This window comes from Cydia fagiglandana, chromosome 6 (assembly GCF_963556715.1).
Source record: "Cydia fagiglandana chromosome 6, ilCydFagi1.1, whole genome shotgun sequence".
In the NCBI taxonomy this organism is placed as follows: Eukaryota; Metazoa; Arthropoda; class Insecta; order Lepidoptera; family Tortricidae; genus Cydia; species Cydia fagiglandana.
This window is the reverse complement of record NC_085937.1, coordinates 6,988,971-7,008,806: the sequence shown is the minus strand read 5'-3', so window position 1 is coordinate 7,008,806 and position 19,836 is coordinate 6,988,971. Positions and strand designations below refer to the sequence as shown.

General features: G+C 39.3%; 2 protein-coding genes across 3 annotated transcripts in view; one reads left to right on the top strand and one right to left on the bottom strand.

Annotated features, from left to right (window-relative positions):
• LOC134665105 (TBC1 domain family member 9) overlaps positions 1–5,295 on the top strand; it is a 45,401-nt gene extending 40,106 nt beyond the window's left edge. Inside the window, exons 18-19 of the mRNA XM_063521928.1 lie at positions 735–850; positions 1,374–5,295. Of these exons, the coding sequence (XP_063377998.1) occupies positions 735–850; positions 1,374–1,595 (338 nt within the window). The 3' untranslated portion in view covers positions 1,596–5,295. The remainder of the gene's footprint in view (positions 1–734; positions 851–1,373) is intronic.
• The window catches only part of LOC134665084 (alpha-L-fucosidase), a 161,829-nt gene extending 148,690 nt beyond the window's left edge, over positions 1–13,139 (bottom strand). For both annotated transcript variants that reach the window (XM_063521894.1, XM_063521895.1), the window contains exons 1-7: positions 12,796–13,139; positions 12,439–12,577; positions 12,024–12,160; positions 11,506–11,835; positions 9,042–9,182; positions 7,679–8,040; positions 6,632–6,739 (exon numbers count right to left, since the gene is read on the bottom strand). In XM_063521894.1, the coding sequence (XP_063377964.1) occupies positions 6,644–6,739; positions 7,679–8,040; positions 9,042–9,182; positions 11,506–11,835; positions 12,024–12,160; positions 12,439–12,577; positions 12,796–13,030 (1,440 nt within the window). In that variant the 5' untranslated portion in view covers positions 13,031–13,139 and the 3' untranslated portion in view covers positions 6,632–6,643. The remainder of the gene's footprint in view (positions 1–6,631; positions 6,740–7,678; positions 8,041–9,041; positions 9,183–11,505; positions 11,836–12,023; positions 12,161–12,438; positions 12,578–12,795) is intronic.
• Positions 13,140–19,836: the final 6,697 nt, after the last annotated feature.

The window sequence follows — 19,836 nt, the reverse complement described above, 5'->3', positions numbered from 1 at the left end:
AAATTTTTTTGATTGCCTTATTATAAAAGAACGGATTTATTTATCTGCTTTGAATGCAATTATTTTAAAAATCAAAGACCTAAAACATTAACACGAGTGTAAAAAATACTACAATTGATGTTTTTTCACATTTACCGAGCGGTTGAATTTGTGTCTTGTATACAAGACAGCGGCGCCAGTGTATCGTTCTATCGTTGTCTTGTATACATGCCAACGGCGGTCAAAGGGTTAAAAAAAAACGTGTTTCTCAATTAAAAGACACATCAAGATTGTTTACCTTATTTCTAATGCTAAAAAAAACGAACTATAGATGCAGCTCGACCCGATGCTGCCGCTAGTGCATACACGGCTAAACTAAACTAAATCCAAATTGAACCTCTGGAGCTTCAGAGGACCTACATTTGCGAACCGAAAAAGGATCTTGAGGTTTCAATTTAAAATTTAAGTTTGATTGTCGTTTATGACTCGATATAGCTTACATGGGACTTGAAGATTTTTTAAATCCCACATTCACTATACGGCCATAAGAGTCAGTGGAAACCCTGTCACAATCTGCATTGACAAATTTAAGGATGCCTCTATCAGAGTTGTCATAGTTTACCCGTAACTTTATCCGTGTAAAAACCACGCCTCCCGCTTTGGGATCGATTTCGAGAAATAAAATATCTCTCAACACTACAAATCTAAATTCATCTAAACATACAAGTTTTCACCTTTATAATTTTGGTTTCTAGGTACGCTTCTCTTGAAGATGGGTGAATGGAACCACCGGCGGCCGAGTCTGGACCGCGAGATATCACAGGACAGCCTGTACTTGGCCGCCGCCGAAAAGCAGTCCGCGATGCGACAAGTAAGATACTGTTGTTCACCGTCTATATTAAACTTACTAGCAGGGATGTTGCGAATATTCGCATCCGCAACCGCAGAACTTCAGCAGAATTTTCAAAATCCGCATCCGCACTAAATCGATGCGGAGCTTAATGCGGATGCCGAACAAGTCGGTACAGGAACGTCTTAGCGGCGGCTTAAGCGATAGGTTATTTCGTCATTACCTATAACGAAATCGTCTAGATCCAGAAAAATCGGCAAAGTTACTTGCTCAAATACTAAACGATTCGTTTTTTTTAAATAAAAATTACTAAAATGTAATATTTGACGTTTTTAAGTACCTAATCATGACATCCGCATCTACGGATCTGAGCCTTTAAATATCCGCATCCGCGGATGACAAAGAATCTGCATCCGCAACATCCCTGCTTACTTAGCCGGTTAGGATTTAAATCTAAATCAATGAGTACTTGCTTAACATAAAAAAATATGCTTTACTAATTTACTAATCTTAAATCACACATATAAAACGTTGTTATTTATAGATGGATCCCAACGGCAACACAACCTCTGACCAAGAAACTGAGCCATCTCCATCAAAGGAAACCGAACCTTCGACGGACGACGAATGGTCCATTTCCCTTGAGCAGTTCCTCGCCACGATGCTCTCGCAGGAACCTCTAGAGGCGTTCTTCAACGAGAAAATATCCATATTACCTGATTTAGAAGCCTTGAAACAAAGAGACAGGCTTCAATCGATGTCGTGAAGGTATTTGAAAACTATAAATGCATTTCTAATTGTGTAAGAGATTTAATGAGGCCTTTTGCGCAATATATGCATTGTAAAATTGCTACGTCATGTTCTAGCGATTATCTTTTGTTAAAAGTATGACAGCAACTAATAAGAATATGTACCCATTGACCAAGCAAAGGGTTTTAGCGATTAGTAACGCTCCCGCAATGTACTTGTATTTTGGTATCTGTCTACCAGTAGTATGTACTTTATTTTGTAATAGCAATGATACATCGATTGTATTAGATGTTTAAAGTCACGACAAATTCGTGCTTCGAATTTAAAACCTTATGTAGAGGGCGCTGTAACTAGTCAAAATCAGTTTCTTTTTTCGATCTGTCAAAAAGATTTTGCTACTATGGAATTTATATGAAACACTAGCATGTGACGTCACGATGAAATTACTCCTCTTGGCGCCACTTGCACCATCCCACAAACCCGAGGTTAACCGGTTAAACCTGGAGTTGCCATTGTTTCCAGTACAATTTGACACCAGGTTAACGCTTTAACCGCTTAACCCCGGGTAAGTAGGATGGTGCAAGTGGCCCTTACTACTCTTAATTACTACTCTTTATAGTTTTATACGGGTTTAATAATAGAAATTGATCAAAAATAACTGCTGTCTACGTTTCTCTATTAATCTTCTGGTGATTTATTTCATGCATGGTGTAAAATAATTTATTAATAAATACAGTCAAATACTCTATTTAGATGATGAAAGTTGACGTTTGACTATTATGTTAATGCAAAACAGCTGGCGATGTACAGCGCTATCTTGTTTAGCTGTCAAATTCGAAGGCACGAATTTTCCTTTGACTTTACACATCGTATACAATCAATGAATCTTTGTTAATGGTATCCGAAACGATCTCTATTTTGAAGAGTAGCGGCCCGATTCGAACTTTAAGATCTGTCGATTAAAAGATCTAGGAACGAGATGGATTAGATGTGTCAGTGTCAAAGATCTGTCAATTAAAAGATCTAGGAACGAGATGGATTAGATGTGTCAGTGTCAAAGATCTGTCAATTAAAAGATCTAGGAACGAGATGGATTAGATGTGTCAGTGTCAAAGATCTGTCAATTAAAAGATCTAGGAACGAGATGGATTAGATGTGTCAGTGTCAAAGATCTGTCAATTAAAAGATCTAGGAACGAGATGGATTAGATGTGTCAGTGTCAATAGTGACGTTTTTGTTTGAAGAAACGTCACATTTGAGACTGACTCATCTAATCCATATCGTTTCTAGATCTTTTAATTAATTGATGTATCTTAAAGTTCGAATAGGGCAGTAGGTGTTTGTATGGCGAGCTCCTATTGTATTGATGTATTACTTTTTCTGTTAGTAACTAACATATGTGCGAATATTTGTTTATTTTACTGATTAGTGTAACATTATCCTTTAATTCTTAAACAAGAAAATTACCTACGATTGTTTTACTTGTAAATAAAATACTAATAAAATGTAACTTAAAAACGTTACCAATACGTCTAGCTTTGAATGCTACTATTTTTTCATTAAAAATCGCATAACTACCGAATGCGCTGTGTTTTTAGGTCAAAATTATACAGGTATGATAATATATGAAATTTATGGCCCTGTCTAAATTTATTGCTTTGTATTTTTTTATAATTTGAAACATTCGCAATATTCGCATGATAAGCGATAAAAAATAACATTCCAAATTTTATTTTCTTATTTTTAATACTTTTTTTAAATGGGAACAAATGGGTTTTTCCTTATGTATTACCATGAATTTTAGTAAAAAGAGGTGAGTTAACGTTTGTAGCCATTATAATAATATGAATTGCCAAAACTTAGGAACGTGTTTTTTTTACAGAATGGTATTATTTACAGAAAAAGAGAAACATCAGTTAATTTTTAACATTCAAAGAAACAAATTAGTTGTCTACAATGTACAATACTGCTAATCTATCAGGTTTATTTTAATCTCATGCCATTAATTATTTGATTTCATTATACTTTATTATTAACTTTTTCATATATTTTAAAATCAACAAAAAACATTGTTATAGATCTATATAGGCACTTTTAAAGTCCCAAGTTTTATTTTTAAATGAATTTATAAACTAGCCATATTAATTATAATATGTAGTTGTATTAATCATATTTTATTTTTTAAGCTAAATATTTTTAGGAAAGTACTGAGGGATTGCATATTTCATAGCTTGCAAATGCTTCATATGTAAAATAATGGTGCTTCGCTAATATACACCGTTTATGGATGTAGTGCAATTATTAAGTATTGGACAGTTAAAGCCAATGAACAAACCCCCTTGTTCATAAAGGTCTACTAAAGTTGACAAGCCGATAAAAATCGTTTGTCCCTTCCGATCATAATCCATACCAATACGTTGGAAAGGGACAAACGATTATTATCGGCTTGTCAACTTTAGTAAACGTTTATTAATAAGGGGATAAGTGTTTATATACCTTATTTGTATGGTATCGCTGGTATCCACGCGAAATCGGTGCGAAATATTCCCAAGCACCTTAAATCATTTACTAAAACCATAGACAGTAAAACTATAGTAGACAGATTTTGCGGTCTAGCGGTTTTGACTGATGATTTGAACTACATGCTAGGGTTAGTCTATACAGTCGTTCGACGAGGGGTGACGGGGCCCGCACCCAAACTGCATACATTGGCTAGCAAACGTCTATACCTCGTTTTTTTTAGCATTAGAAATTAGGTAAACAATCTTGATGTGTCTTTTAATTGAAAAACACATTTTAAAAATAAGTTACGGCAAATATGTAACAATTATGAATCTAATACGATCATTTATATTCTTCTTATTTAATAAGTAATAGTTATTGATTTTTAAAAAGCGTTTTTCAATTAAAAGACATGCCAAGATCGCTTCCCTTCTTTGAAGTTTCTTCTAATGCTAAAAAAAACGAACTATAGTATACATACTAAGATCATTTTGTCTATGGTGAAATCTATGTAACTGTCTTTACGATTAAATACTTTTTTTTTCTTTATAGCTATATTATCGAAATTGAAGTATATTTTTATAAGCTTATACTTATGTTAACCAGTAATACCAGAAGCCTCTACACAAATTGGGTACGACCCGATACCAGACAATATTGTAATTGGATGCTGATACGCAATAATGTGTCAACCCACATTGTTTTTTCAATAAGATGTCAACTCAAAATATTGACGCATAAGGTTGAAATTTTATTGAAAAATGGATGTGGGATGACTAATTTTTGCTTAACACCATCCAATTTTATTATGCTTCTTAAATAAGAATAAGTCCCATTATTTATAAAAATATGTATGAAGTATGTTTAGCCCTGTAGAGTCTAGTTTTGTATTATACAGTGTCATGTTATTAACAAATCTTATATCTTATCTCAACAGATTATTAAAGAAATTATGTTTTATTCGTTTTACTTAAAATTTGTCAAAGCACTGGAAATTGCTTCATCCAGAAATTAACTACATATGTTATTTTTTAGTTTAGTTGCAAATTTAAACAGTCTATAAAGTTTTCGATCCTATAACAATCTTGATGTAGAAATCATTCCTAATGTAATCTATGCACAATTTGGGGTTATCTAATTATGTATTCCAACCGTTTACCAGATTATTCTGTTATACTAAAGATCGTATACATGAATACACTTGTTTGACGTTATCTATTGGGTTTTATTTCTGGTTAGTTCCCGATTCGTCGAGTTCTTGTTTCGTCGGATTCTCGTATACTTACTCGCATTGTGACGTACTAATGATTCGGTCAAATTGTGTTTTTTGAAAAACTAATTATAGCCAGCTAGGTGGTGCTTTACGCACACTAGCGTCCCATCCTCTCCCCCTGACGCAGCCAAAGCGAAAGTTAAAACAATAGCAATTAAATTAAAAATAAAATATACTTAAACAATCGTATTTTACGTACCTACTTATTGTATCTACGTGCTAAATACACGTGCCACACGTTATCGTGTAGAGTTATGCACTAGCATAAATAAAATACCTATAGTTCGTTTTTTTTAGCATTAGAAAGAACTTGAAAGAAGGTAAGCGATTTTGGCATGTCTTTTAATTGAAAAATGCTTTTAAAAAAACCAAAAACTATTACTTATGAAAGCACGAGAATATAAATGATCGTATTAGATTCATAATTGTTACGTATTTGCCGTAACTTATTTTTAAAATGTGTTTTTCAATTAAAAGACACATCAAGATTGTTTACCTAATTTCTAATGCTAAAAAAAACGAAGTATAGTGGCATGTTTACTGACAAAACATCGCATCACATCTTATCCATATGGTAGAAGGTGGGTTACAATATGTTTATCCCATAGATGGTAGGATGATATAGATGTGCTACACGCGTGCCTCCCTGAGGAACAAAACATACGCAATGCGACACTATAATTACTCGAATTTATTTGTTGCCCATCATAATCCATACTAAATTTACGGTGGAGAATAAAAAAAAAATGAGACTGATAAGGACAAACAATAATTACGGTTTCGCTGCCACTCTTACTAAAAGGTACATAAAACTATCCCGTTCAGTCATTTCCCTCAACCCCTCATGTCTGATCCAGTGTATTGTATATACTAGATTCATGGTTTAGCCACTTTATACGGGGTGGCCAAAAAACAAATGCATTGTCGTTGCCACTGAGGTTTAGGGATTATATTGAGTAACTTTTAATATGGGACCAATCCCGAAATAGCGAAAAGAAATTTGGCTGTTTCATACATTTTGGCTGGTCCATTTTCTATGGAGAGGTAAATTTGTTTGGCCTTAAAGGCCTGTGCACACCGGCTTGCGTGTGCGTGACGTGCAGGTGCGTATGCGCTAAAATGTTGGAGCCGCACACGCACACCTCACGCAAGCGGTGTGCCGTCTCTCATAAGGATCTGTATACTACAACGCCGCACGTCACGCACACGCAGCCGGTGTGCACAGGCATTAAAACTGGCTGGGCTAGGTAGATTGTAAAAAAAAAAACACGAGTTACTAAAAAATACATTTATTTTAAAGTAAATTTCAGTACCCACGCGTTGGTAGACTTGACCACAGCTTTATTCGGCAACAAGATCAAAGCTCGCCCATCGTTTATCATCCACTGAAAAAAAATTACATTTATTAATACAACAAAATAAATATAAATAATAATAATCTTGAGAGACTCTCGCTAGGTGGTTGGATCAAGGGACAGATGCAGAAGGCGGTGATCTTGGACACGGCGCGGATAGTACGTCGGTTCCTCTCTCTGCAGCCCTGACCGTGTAGCTTGGGCCGTGCCCCGCTGCTGGCGGCACCCTAGGTTAGGTTTTTTATAATGTGTTTATATGTATTTTTTATTGTTTTGTAAGTGTTTTTATATTTTACTTTTATATTCATATTATAAAAACCCTAGCCTAAGAGAAATGATGAATAAAGAAATAATAATAATAAATATTAATTTATTTAATTTGTTATTACAAGTAATAGTAAGCTGCGCTGGTGGCCTAGCGGTAAGTGCGTGCGACTTTCAGTCCGGAGGTCGCGGGTTCAAAGTTTCAAAGCCCGGCTCGTACCAATGAGTTTTTCGGAATTTATATACGAAATATCATTTGATATTTACCAGTCGCTTTTCGGTGAAGGAAAAGATCGTAAGGAAACATAATCCCAACAAGGCCTAATTTCCCCTCTGGGTTGGAAGGTCAGATGGCAGTCGCTTTCGTAAAAACTAGTGCCTACGCCAATTCTCGGGATTAGTTGCCAAGCGGACCCAGACTCCCATGAACCGTGCCCGGGATAACGCGAGGATGATGATGATTAATAACAAGTAATAGTACATGTAGATATCAGTGTACTATGTTAGTAGAATTTGTTTTCAAGATATCGCGGTATCATAGTGGTCCACTCTTACAAGATTTGGAAAATGAACAAATTCATTTTTTGATCCTAGGGGACCTGGGAGCCTAGCCAAGATGCCAATCGTTTGCGCTTTACGAAACGCTTCCTCCATCTTCCATATCTGACGATAGCTGAGGCAAGGGGCAATTAACCATAAACATACCTCTATTTTAACATCCGGGTTACCCAACATCTCAATCTTATAATTTCCACTATGTAACGTCATCGTTATATCCTTAACCACCAGCACGCTGTCTTGCGGCCATTTCAGCGCTATCGCATAGATAGCTGTCAAACTATCAGTATTCGAAGGCTTCGATGAGGGCGATTGTACATTGTATTCGGCTCTACGGCAAGTGTACCAGACGTCGGTATTGGCGGAGTCATTCTGGTGAAGCCAGGGTGAGGAGGCGTAGATGGCTTCACCGTTGATGTCGAGCCAGGCACCTAGGGACAGGAGGCGTTCTTGGTAGATTGGGGCAATTGTGCCTTCTTTGGTCGGGCCGACGTTGATTAGGACGTTACCTGAAATATTACAAGTGGATTATTTAAATTGGCTTTGAAGCCGTTGGGTGGGACGTTTTCTTGTGTTTGTCCATTTGAATCTGTTTTCAGTTCAATCACAATTCAGAAACGTTGGCCAGCGAGAGTATAAAACAATGGTTAAGTTTTTTTTAAGTTAAAGTGATGCGTTGTTGGTGACTAGTGTGTCTACACAACTTTCATGGCGTTGAACGAAAAGAGACCTTAATTGTCAGCGAACAAACCTCTCTTATTAACGTTTTAAGAAATTAAGTAACTTAGAACCTGCGAGTAAAAGTTTGAGTGTACGTCCATAACTTCTGGAATGCTTGAGCACTGATCAGTGCACTCTAGATTACACTCAATTTGTAGCCCTACGACTTGAAGTCCACTGTGAACGCGTTTTCCCATTTGTGGGCCCAGAAATCACCCGTAATTTAACCTTTCAAGTGGCGCCAGGCGCCAGCAAAAACGCGAAAAGTAGTCAAGTGGCGGGGCGGATGGTCAGCGCAGATAAAGAAAATTTTTCAAAATCGTCGGTTTAAGCTTTTCTGTCTGAAAGTATATTAAATCACATATTGTTAGAATCAGCGTTAAATAGGCCATTTGAATATAGCAATTAAATTATTCTAATGTTTATATATTTGGCCAGACCTAATAAAACTCCGGAAGAATGACAGTTTTCCAGTTTCCTTGTTAAAAATGAATACCACCATAAAACTAATTGATTATTGGAGGTAATTGATATTTCATTCCAACAAATTTTATACCACGTGTTTTTGTGTTTCTTATGGTATGCTATCCTTCTCTAACTCGCTACCTAATTTTGGGCGCTAGAAGAGCGTAACTATACTTAAATGCATTCAATTTCACCTCTAAATACGGCAACACCTCATTAACCACTCACTGGTGGATGACAGTTTACTGGTTTTCGCATCGACCATTCACAGGTCGACCGCCACTTGAAGGGATAAGTCTCTGTAGGTCCCTGTAATAAATGTTACCTCCACAACTGACGGACGACACGACCTGGTACAACAACTCGTCGAAGCTGAGCACCTCGCTCAGCTTAACATTCCTCCTGTAACCCCACGACTTAGAGTCCATCGTGAACGCGTTCTCCCATTTGTGGGCCAAGAGTTTACCTGTACATACACAAACTTCTTAGTGAATGTCTTATAGCGGGGGCCTCCAAGCCCCGGTCCGCGACGCGTTCTAATCCAGTGCCCACTGTCCGTGAGCCAGGCTCCAGGGGTTCAGCATTCATTGAGAATGGAACTGTTCCTAACAGCATCAACCAGACACCCTCCCCCGGCGCAAAAACCGACGGTGGCCCGCGCGAAAGTTTCTGACGCGCAATATGGTCCTCAGGTAAAAAAGTTTGGAGACCCCTGTCTTATACAGGGTGTCCCAGAATTCGACGTCAAGCCGTAAACGGATGATAGACCAAGTCATAACAGTTATCATAAAAATACAAAAAAAATCCAACTCTTGTTTTTTATAAATTATGGTCACTTTAAAAATTCACTAAAAAATCCACACCCTGTAATGGTTCTTTAACTCTTGTTACTACAAATTCCATAATTTATTCTAATTTTTTTATTATTGTGTAATGTTGAATAATTACAGGGTGTGGATTTTTTAGTGAATTTTTAAAGTGACCATAATTTTTAAAGAACATGAGTTGGATTTTTTTTGTATTTTTATGATAACTGTTATGACTTGGTCTATCATCCGTTTACGGCTTGACGTCGAATTCTGGGACAACCTGTAGTATCAAAGAGTATGAAATGTAGGGCATACATTGTTTTCACGCCGATTTTAGTTTCTCAGTTTCACGCCAATAACGCAAAGCGCCAAAACACAAAAGTTATCTGCCTAACCAATAACCGCGTTTCTCAAATATTTAACTATCTGCCGTAAATATCTAAGTCCAGTTCCAGTGAAGGAACGTTGTTTGTCAACCTCGATTACTTATCAGAACTTATACTTATCTTAATTGGTTTTGAAATCAACTACTTATTTAGGTTAGTGTGGATTTTGATATATATGTATGCGCTCAATTGCGAAAAAATTATAGATAATGTACATCTAACAGATATGGCATTATGGACTTAGTTTCATAGTTATCATAATACATGACACCTATACTATACACATATATAAACAATACGACAATAACAATAAACAAAGGTTAAGTAAATACATAACACCTATTCATATGCACTCGTTAACAAAATATCATTGTTACAAGCTATTATTTAGTTTCACCTGGCCCCTGTTTCACCAACGTGACAGGTGCGACAATTGTAAAACATCACTGTTGCTGACGTCACAGGCATCCATAGGCTACGGTTACCGCTTACCATCGGGCGGGCCGTATTCCTATTTGCCACCATCATTGTATTATTAAAAAAAACTTTATTATATCGGAAAAAAACAGATATTTCTCTTGCTAAGTTTATGACAATTGTCACAAGAAACACTACAATTGTCACGAAATTCCGACATATAACTCATTACCTGTCAAGAATTAATACCTAAAATTCTTCTAAATCTTTGACAATTGTCATAAACTTAGCAAGATAAATATCTGTTTTTTCCGATATAATAAAGTTTTTTTTAATACTACAATGATGGTGGCAAACAGGAATACGGCCCGCCCGATGGTAAGTGGTAATCGCAGCCCATAGATGCCTGTGACGTCAGCAACAGTGATTTTACAATTGTCGCACCTGTCACCGATGTGAAATTGGGGCCTGACCGTTGTCTGCCTGTGTGTAATCAAATCTTGCAAGTTAAATTTGATCCACTTCCCTGTTTCCGATTGAGCTGAAATTTTGCATGCATGTATAAATCGGATGACAATGCAATATTATGGTACCATCGAGCTGATCTGATGATGGAGACAGTAGGTGGCCATAGGAACTCTGTGTTGAAACAACGTAACCTAATTGTGTTAGGGGTTTTTAGAATTGTCTCGATGAGTATTAGTTGTCTGTCGTAAGAAAAGTACAGTCAGCGATAAAAGCTTGTACCAAAAATGAAATTTTTGCAAAAAACTTATTTCCTGTTAAGTATGATTAGTTATGTCATGCGAGTAAAGAAGTAAAGAACAGAAGCTATATCGTTAACAATAGCCTAATAATTTATAAATCGAGGAAACGGAAATCCCCTGCACAGGTATTATGGTTGCGTTTCTATCACCTGTCATGTCACTTTCGCACTTACATACTAACTTGTTAGGACGTGACAGGCATGGTGACATGATAAAGAGCCGGCCATCTTGGCCCTTCTGCTTGCTCATCAGTGTCCTCTTCCATAGCTAAACGGCTCAATCCTAAAGGTACCCACAGATTACCTTTAATTTTGCTTTTAACTGACAGGCTGATATCGTCCGGCGAAATGGTAATCAGTGGGCCCCTTAAGAGATCGCGCGCGGACACTTACCAAAAGTAATATAGGTACCTGGATTATATCTGTCAGCATAGTTATAAAAATCTCCATGTTTGCCATAGCAGCCGATCCCCCATCTATCGTTAGTCACAATCTCATCAGCAACCGGACTGTCATTGTACAGCCAAGCCAGGAACTCCTGCGAATGCCAGTAACGGTCATAGGCCTCCCAGTCCCCATCGACCCAGAGAACTGAGGGGTGGTAGTCGTTGATCAGCTGTTTCAAGTCTGGCCATAGCTTGTTGATGACGTAAGTCCTTGTAGTGAAGTTCGTTTTCCTGTCTTCTAGGTAGATGGGATTGTACCACTCGTAAAGCGAGTGGTAGACGCCGAACTTGAGTCCTGCAAATGTGGGAGAAAGGAAAAGTTTTAAAAAATTGTGTATCTCGCTACATAAATCTCTACATTTTAATATTTTGTCTAGACATTAGGTCTTTGGTCCATCGATCTATAGACCGACCGCTTAAATGTACGCCCTCGTACCGCGCAGGCGAGGATTCATTTAAGTGGTTGGTCTATAGCAAACCTACCTGCACCGCGCACGCTTTTCGCTAAGTCACCGACCAAATCGCGATGTGGGCCGACGTCGACGGCGTTCCAGCTGTAGGACCGCTTGGACGGGAACAGAGTGAAGCCTTCGTGGTGTTTGGTTGTGAGGACTATATAACTGTGTAACATATACAATTTCAATTTAGACATATAATCTGGCCAAATATATTCATCACTTAAAATGGCGGCAAATTTGAAGGAAGGTTTATCAAGTTATCACCTCCATATACGGGACGCCTCGTTTGGCTAGCCCAAAAATAAAACATAGGTAGGTAATAAGGTAAATACACTGCTAAGCTATGCTTGCTGCACTGGCTATACCACAGTACCCCACAGTGCAGAATACTTAGTTCATATGTAACTTTGTTAACAGAGCTAACAATGTAAGATACTTACTTGGCTCCAGCATTAGAGAACAGGGTAGCCCACTCTTCCGGGTCAAAGAACTCAGCGGTGAACATCGGAGCAAACTCCTGGTAAGTGAAGTTTGGCGGGTAGTTCTTCTTCATGAAGTTTGTGTAGTTATCTTTTTTCCCTACAAAAGATATTATAGAAATTATAAAATGTATAAAGATAATCAGACAGAAGTCTGCTTTTGAAAGATTTTCTTATATGTATAATATTTTTAAGCTAGGCACTATGCTAGGCATGGCAAATTAATAATGAACTTAAGCCAACAGTAAAGTACTTACAAAGAATTTGATTTAGTTCAGGCGCAATGATATTATAATAGAAAAAGTTTTCTTAACTTACCTTGCCAATCATTCCAAAACCATTCAGAACCGAAACTTGGAACAGAAAACACACCCCAGTGCAGGAAAATACCTATCTTGGCCTCATCGTACCACTGGGGCAGAGGTCGAGTATCCAAATCATCCCAGTTAGGGATGTAACGCCGCGACACATCGAAGTTTTCCACATAGAATCTTTTATTACGAATTTTTGCACTTATAAGAGGGAGCAGAAAAAACAGCAGCACACATTTCATTTTAGATGACTTCTTAGCGTAATATAAATATAGAACACAAAGACTATTAATTGTTATCTTTACCGTTAGTTGTTATCACAAGTTCAAAACAACTTTGCGCAACTAACGGTACGACCAGCTTCTACCAAAACCTGATTATGACTGATTGAATGAAAGTGACACTGACAGTCAAGCCTCAAACGATTCAAAATATCGAGTCGACCAATCAACTGAGAGGGCAACGGAAGGAAGTTACTTATTAAAAATTAAAAACAAATATGTTGAGTTGCCAGTTACCAAAAGGCCTCACAAACCTTAGGTATAGTTTGACAAACCACTTCTGTCAAATTTCGTTTCGTCACTAGAAAACATAAACATAGTATTACATAGATGAGCTATACGCGTGCCTCCGTTAGAGACAAAACATACCCAAAGCGACAATATTAAAAACACGTTTTAATATTCCTGACAACATACCAAAAACATTCTACGTAATTCAGTCGAGTTATTTGTTGCCCACCATAAACCATAGTAAATTTTTGGTGGGGAACAAACAAAAAGTGAGACTGTGACAAGGACAAGCATTATACCGCTTTCTCTGCTACTCCTACTGAAATTTCCATAAGTGCATCTCGTTCGGTCGTTTGGCCCCTCCCCCGTGTCATCTCTATATTATTGTACCTCTAAGCTAGAAAAAGACGGCATAAATGCGCGATGGCCTTCCATACAACATCTAAATTTCGCCTCTTCTTGAGTAGAGAGGAGGATTAATCTGGTTTCGTTTGAGTGGACGTTTTATATACAAGAATATGGAACAACACACAGTGCTATTGCTATTACCATATTACCAATGTACTCATACTATCATAGGTATAACAGGACAATATTTTTATCTATTAACTATAGTGTGTAGGGAGTAATGGGGGTATACATTATTGTACCTCTAAGCTAGAAAAAGACGGCATAAATGCGCGATGGCCTTCCATACAACATCTAAATTTCGCCTCTTCTTGAGTAGAGAGGAGGATTAATCTGGTTTCGTTTGAGTGGACGTTTTATATACAAGAATATGGAACAACACACAGTGCTATTGCTATTACCATATTACCAATGTACTCATACTATCATAGGTATAACAGGACAATATTTTTATCTATTAACTATAGTGTGTAGGGAGTAATGGGAGGTAAGGGGGAGAAGGAACATCTATCCACCCCAAATGTCAACCCCTCCTGCTCGCGTGTAATGACGGCGGTGGAAACCGTGGTACCTCCTGCTAGATAACCAACGGGGCTCTGACGACCGAGCTAATGGCGGAATAACCATTCATCACCTACCTACGGGTAGAGGAGGCTTCAGCGAGCCTTGGAGGCTAAATACTTCCTAAAATGTCTGGTGCAGAAGGCAACGGGAAACCACTGCACTATATTCCCTTGAAAGTTGAGATGGAAAGTCGGCATGAAGTAAGGACTCTGTCGTGCGATCCGGCTGACGCCCGGCGCCATCTTACCGGGCAAGGTGGTGTGAAATGTGCTACCGGCCATGTGCATGTGGCTCGCCAGGCTGCGCATGGAAACTCTGCTACTGGTGCCGTCAACACAACCGAATCCATCCGACACCCTCATCGCATTGGCACTTGGAATGTTCAAGGACTTGTTACCAACCCAAGCAAGCTCAAGATCATAGAGGATGAAATGAAACGAGTGAACATCAACATGCTAGGATTAAGCGAAACACATTGGCGTAACTCCGGCCACTACTTATCCGATTCCGGGAATAAAATTTACTTCTCGGGTCCGGAAAATGACAGCAGTAGGGGTGTAGCTTTCGTAGTGCCACCTCAACTTGATAAACATGTCACAGGATACAAGCCAGTCAATGATCGGATAATTAGCATCAGGATCAATACCACACCGTGCAAACTGAACGTGATCCAGGTTTACGCCCCTACGTGTCAATCCAGTGAGGAGGAAATAGAGAACTTCTATAACTCCTTATCACGAACCATCGACGAAATCCCGAACCGCGAGATAACTATGGTGATCGGCGACTTCAACGCCAAGATAGGCAAAGGTGAACATGGATCAGATCTTCGTCGACAGATCGGAAAGTATGGGATCGGAGAGAGAAACGAGAGAGGTGAAAGGCTCATTCAATTCTGTACGGAAGAAGACTTTACAGCGATGAACACCTGTTTCAAGCATCATATAAGACGGCTGTATACTTGGGTTTCTCCTGGAGGCAGATTTAAGAACCAGATTGACTATATTTTAATGCGCTCAAGGTGGAGATCGTCTATAATGAACGTAGTCACGTATCCAGGTGCAGACTGTGGCAGCGACCATCAATTACTAGTTGCAACGATTCGATTACGACTAAAAAGGATCATGAAGTCAAAATCGGCTCCAAAGCTACAAAAAGTGGATACAGTGGCATACGCGAATGAAATGCAGTACCAGATGGCGAGGATACCAGCAGACGACATCCCGGAGAGTAATGCCTTGTGGAACACACTGAGAGACACAATTGTACAAACAGCGAGGAAGTTTGCCCAGACAGAACCAACTCTGAAAAGCCATATCTCAGATGAAACAGCCAAAGTCATAAAAGAACGCCGGGAATTGAAGCAGGGAGGACTATCTAGCCCAGAACAGTTCCAACGGTATGCTCAACTAAGCTGTGAAGTCCAACGGAAATGCAGGCAAGACTACAACGCTTACATCAATAACATCTGTGTGGACCTTGAACAGCACTCGTCAAGAAACGAAACTAAAGACCTGTATCAGAAGCTAAAAGTACTGACCAGATCCAGACCGGTACAGCAATATGGAGTCAATGATGAAAATGGTCAACTTCTTACGGAACTGGATCAAGTACTGGACCGCTGGAAGAAGTACTGCGCGTCACTTTACGACTGTACTGACGCCTCAGTTTCGACGAGTTTGTGGACCGCGGATGAACCTGACATACTCCCTTCGGAAGTTGAGCAAGCCCTCAAGAGTTTAAAGACTGGGAAATCGCCTGGAAAGGATGGAGTTCCAAGCGAACTTCTGAAAAATTTGGGTAACGCGGGCTTAGCCATAATGACCAAACTCTGTAACCTCGTATGGATGTCAGGTAGATGGCCAGAGGAGTGGAGGGAGTCGGTTTTCATCCCGCTTCATAAGAAAGGATCGACAAAGGAGTGTGGCAACTACCGGACCATTGCACTGATCCCACATGCAAGCAAAATTCTCCTTCACATAATTAACCAGCGCCTGAAACACTTTCTTGATAGACAGGTTCCTGAAGAGCAAGCGGGATTCGTGAAGGGGAAGGGCACTCGCGAGCAAATGCTTAACATAAGACAGATTATTGAAAAAAGTCGAGAGTTCAACAATCCAGTTGTTCTCTGTTTCATTGACTACACAAAGGCATTTGACTGCGTGCAGTGGGGGGAACTATGGTCTGTACTGACAGAGATGGGAGCACCGGAGCATCTCATAGGATTAATTCGTAACTTGTATACTGACAACAGAAGCTACATTAGAATTGGATCAGAATGTTCCAAAATGTTCCAGACCAAAAAAGGAGTCCGACAGGGATGCATACTATCACCAATGTTGTTTAACATTTATGGCGAGTATATTGTCCGTAAATCTCTTGAAGGATGGCACAAAGGGTTTGCTGTTGGTGGGAAGAGAATTAATAACCTGAGATATGCTGATGACACTGTCCTTTTGGCATCTTCAATATCTGACATGCAAGAACTTGTCAACAGACTGGAGGTCGAGAGCGGGAAGTTAGGTCTTGCAATCAACCGAAGCAAAACCAAGCTGATGATTGTGGATCGCGCCGGCCGCCTGTCTGCAGCTCCTACAATCCAGGGTATAGACACTGTTGATGAGTTCGTATATCTGGGGTCAAAGATATGTAATGATGGCAGCTGTGTTCCGGAGATCAAAAGGCGCATAGGAATGGCTAAAGATGCCATGACGCGGCTTCAGAAAATATGGCGTAATCGGGGAATATCCAGAAACACTAAAATAAGACTTGTACGAGCCCTGGTATTTCCAATATTTATGTATGGAGCCGAAACGTGGACAATCAAAAGCAGAGAGAAACAACGGATCGATGCCTTTGAGATGTGGTGTTGGAGGCGTATGCTGAGAATACCATGGACAGCTAAGCGCACGAATCACTCCATACTGTTGGAACTCGACGTGAAAGTGCGATTGTCCACAATCTGTGAACAACGCTTCCTAAGTTACTTTGGCCATATAATGAGAAGGGGAGACGAAAGTTTGGAAAGGTTAATCGTTGTTGGTAATACTGATGGCAAAAGGTCACGGGGCCGTTCACCAGCACGATGGACTGACCAACTCAAAGGCGAGGAACCATCTCAGAAATTCTATGACGTGGTGAGGAAAGCGATGGACCGGAATCGATGGCGAGAGTGTGTTCGTGCCCGAACAAAACCCACCAACCACGATCATCAGTCATGATGGATGCGACCAAGAAGAAGAAGTAGGGAGTAAAATAAAGCTGCAGATACTTTTTGTATCATTCATTGTTTATTAAGTTAACAGAGAGCATTACTAGAAATTTAATACATTTTAATGCTAATTGCTAATGGCAAGTATAGTCAGCTAAGCTTATAATGCAGGTGGGCCAGGTATGGCTAGGTATCTCTGCAGCTGACTACATATACATACATAAAGGCCTCTCCAGACTATGCGCGTGAATCGCGGGCGAAGCCGCGAACGCAAGTGTGGCGTCGATTTCGCAGAATGTTCACGCTTTCGCGCCTTGTTCTCCGTTTTTTGTCGGTATTTCGGCCTGCGTCAAAGGAGACGCGAAGCGCGAATTTGCAAGACTCCACATTACACGATATTTTGGCTCCTCTGTGGCAAGATAAATACTAATTCTATTATGATTATATTATATTAAGCAGCTATATTTTACGGTTTTACAATAAAACAAAATGGAAAAACAGCTAAATCACGTATGATGCCATAGATAACTAACAGTTAAACTCGATCATGTCGGACCCGGACCCGGACCCGGGTATGTCCTTAAACTACGTCCAAGACCACCGGTGGACGGGCAGCAGCGTCCCTCAAATTCGGTGTACTCGACTGCGATCGCCAACCCGCCTGCCAAGCGTGGCGATTATGGCATACACCCCCCAAAAGGGGGAGGCCTATGTTCAGCAGTGGACGTCTTATGGCTGAGATGATGATGATGATGAAACTCGATCAGCTGATGCTTTTCCGCCATATTGCCGCAAACCAAACTGCGAAATCGCCGTGAAGTGTGCGAGTGTGGAGTCATACGTCAACTTCGCGATATGTTCGCTCCGCGACGTCGCGCCGCGATTCACGCACATAGTCTGGAGGGGGCTTAAGGAGAAGATGACTAGATACATTATCAGGGCTATAACCACGAATATCGAAGTACGCAAATTGCGAACGTCTTTCTCTGTCACTCTAATGACGCCTTTATTGGAGTAAAAGAGGAAGATCCCTGCAATTTTAAGGTTTCCGCGGTAGGCCCTAAGAAATATGGGCACCTATTACATGTCATTGTTTTTCTTCAATTAGCAGGTTTGTACACTTTGTACGATTAATACAAAACAAGATTACATTTACTTCTATAATTTATAATGTGTTTACAACAAATCAAACGCAGTCAACTCAAGTGTAAAAATCCTTAGCATACTATTTGTTACTAGCATAATATATTTGTCTTTCCCTCCAATTTATTATTTAGCACATCGGCTGCATATACAAATGTTAGAGCGATGCCCAAAGTATCCGGTGTGCACAGGCTAGCAGGTTGCCAGATGGTCGGAATTTGGCGGGATTCTCCCGATTTTTAGCATGAGTTCCCGATTCCCAACAAAGTGAAAATTGTCCAGAAAAAAAGCTTCACGTTATAAAACAATAATTTTAAGTTCCGAACTGTCGTCGAGCGTAGTGCCAATAATGTAAAGAATCGTTGTTTTTAATAAAATTACTTTAATATGAATGTAAATTTTTTTTTTCCTGACTTTAGTCCTAAAATCCCGAAATATTAATATTTTTTCTCGATAATAGCGCCTTTCGATCTGGCAACCCTAGCACAGGCCCTAAAGGTTTTTTTTGCATAGTCATTAAACATTCCAAGTTACTTACATTGGTATAAACTAGCAATGCTATATTTTGAGTATATTTATATATTAAATAAGTGCGTTATAAGAAAATTAACTATGATTTTCAATTCTTAATCATAATCATTGAACCTGTGAATCATTTACTTATATACTCAGTGGCCAAAAAATAAATACATTCCCATTGCCAGGGAGTTTTGGGAATACTGACTGAGCAACTTTTACTATGGCACCAACCCCGAAATTGCGAAAAATAAATTTACCCTGTCATAGAAAATGGACCAGCCAAAATGTATGAAACAGCCAAATTTTTTTTCGCTATTTCGGGGTTGGGCCCATAATAAAAGTTGCTCAGTATATAATATAATCCCAAATAGAGCAATTATTTCATGAAACCGATGCTGGCAAAAATACTGGGGTGCGGGGGACGAGGTGAGCGAGGTCCCGTGCCGTGATTGGTCCGTTCAAGGACATGGATGTCACATAAAGACACTTTCGACTCGAAAATGGAGTACAACTACCGTGTATTGTGGCAGAGGGGGTAGAGCTACTATGCTCAGTCTGGAGGATGTTTTGTCTGTGTGTATAGCTTATTCTAACTCTTAATAAAACTAAACAGAATAGCACAGCATAACCTTATAAACTACGAGTATCTTAATTCCGAATAGTATAAGTCTCATTTTTATCCACTTCCCCA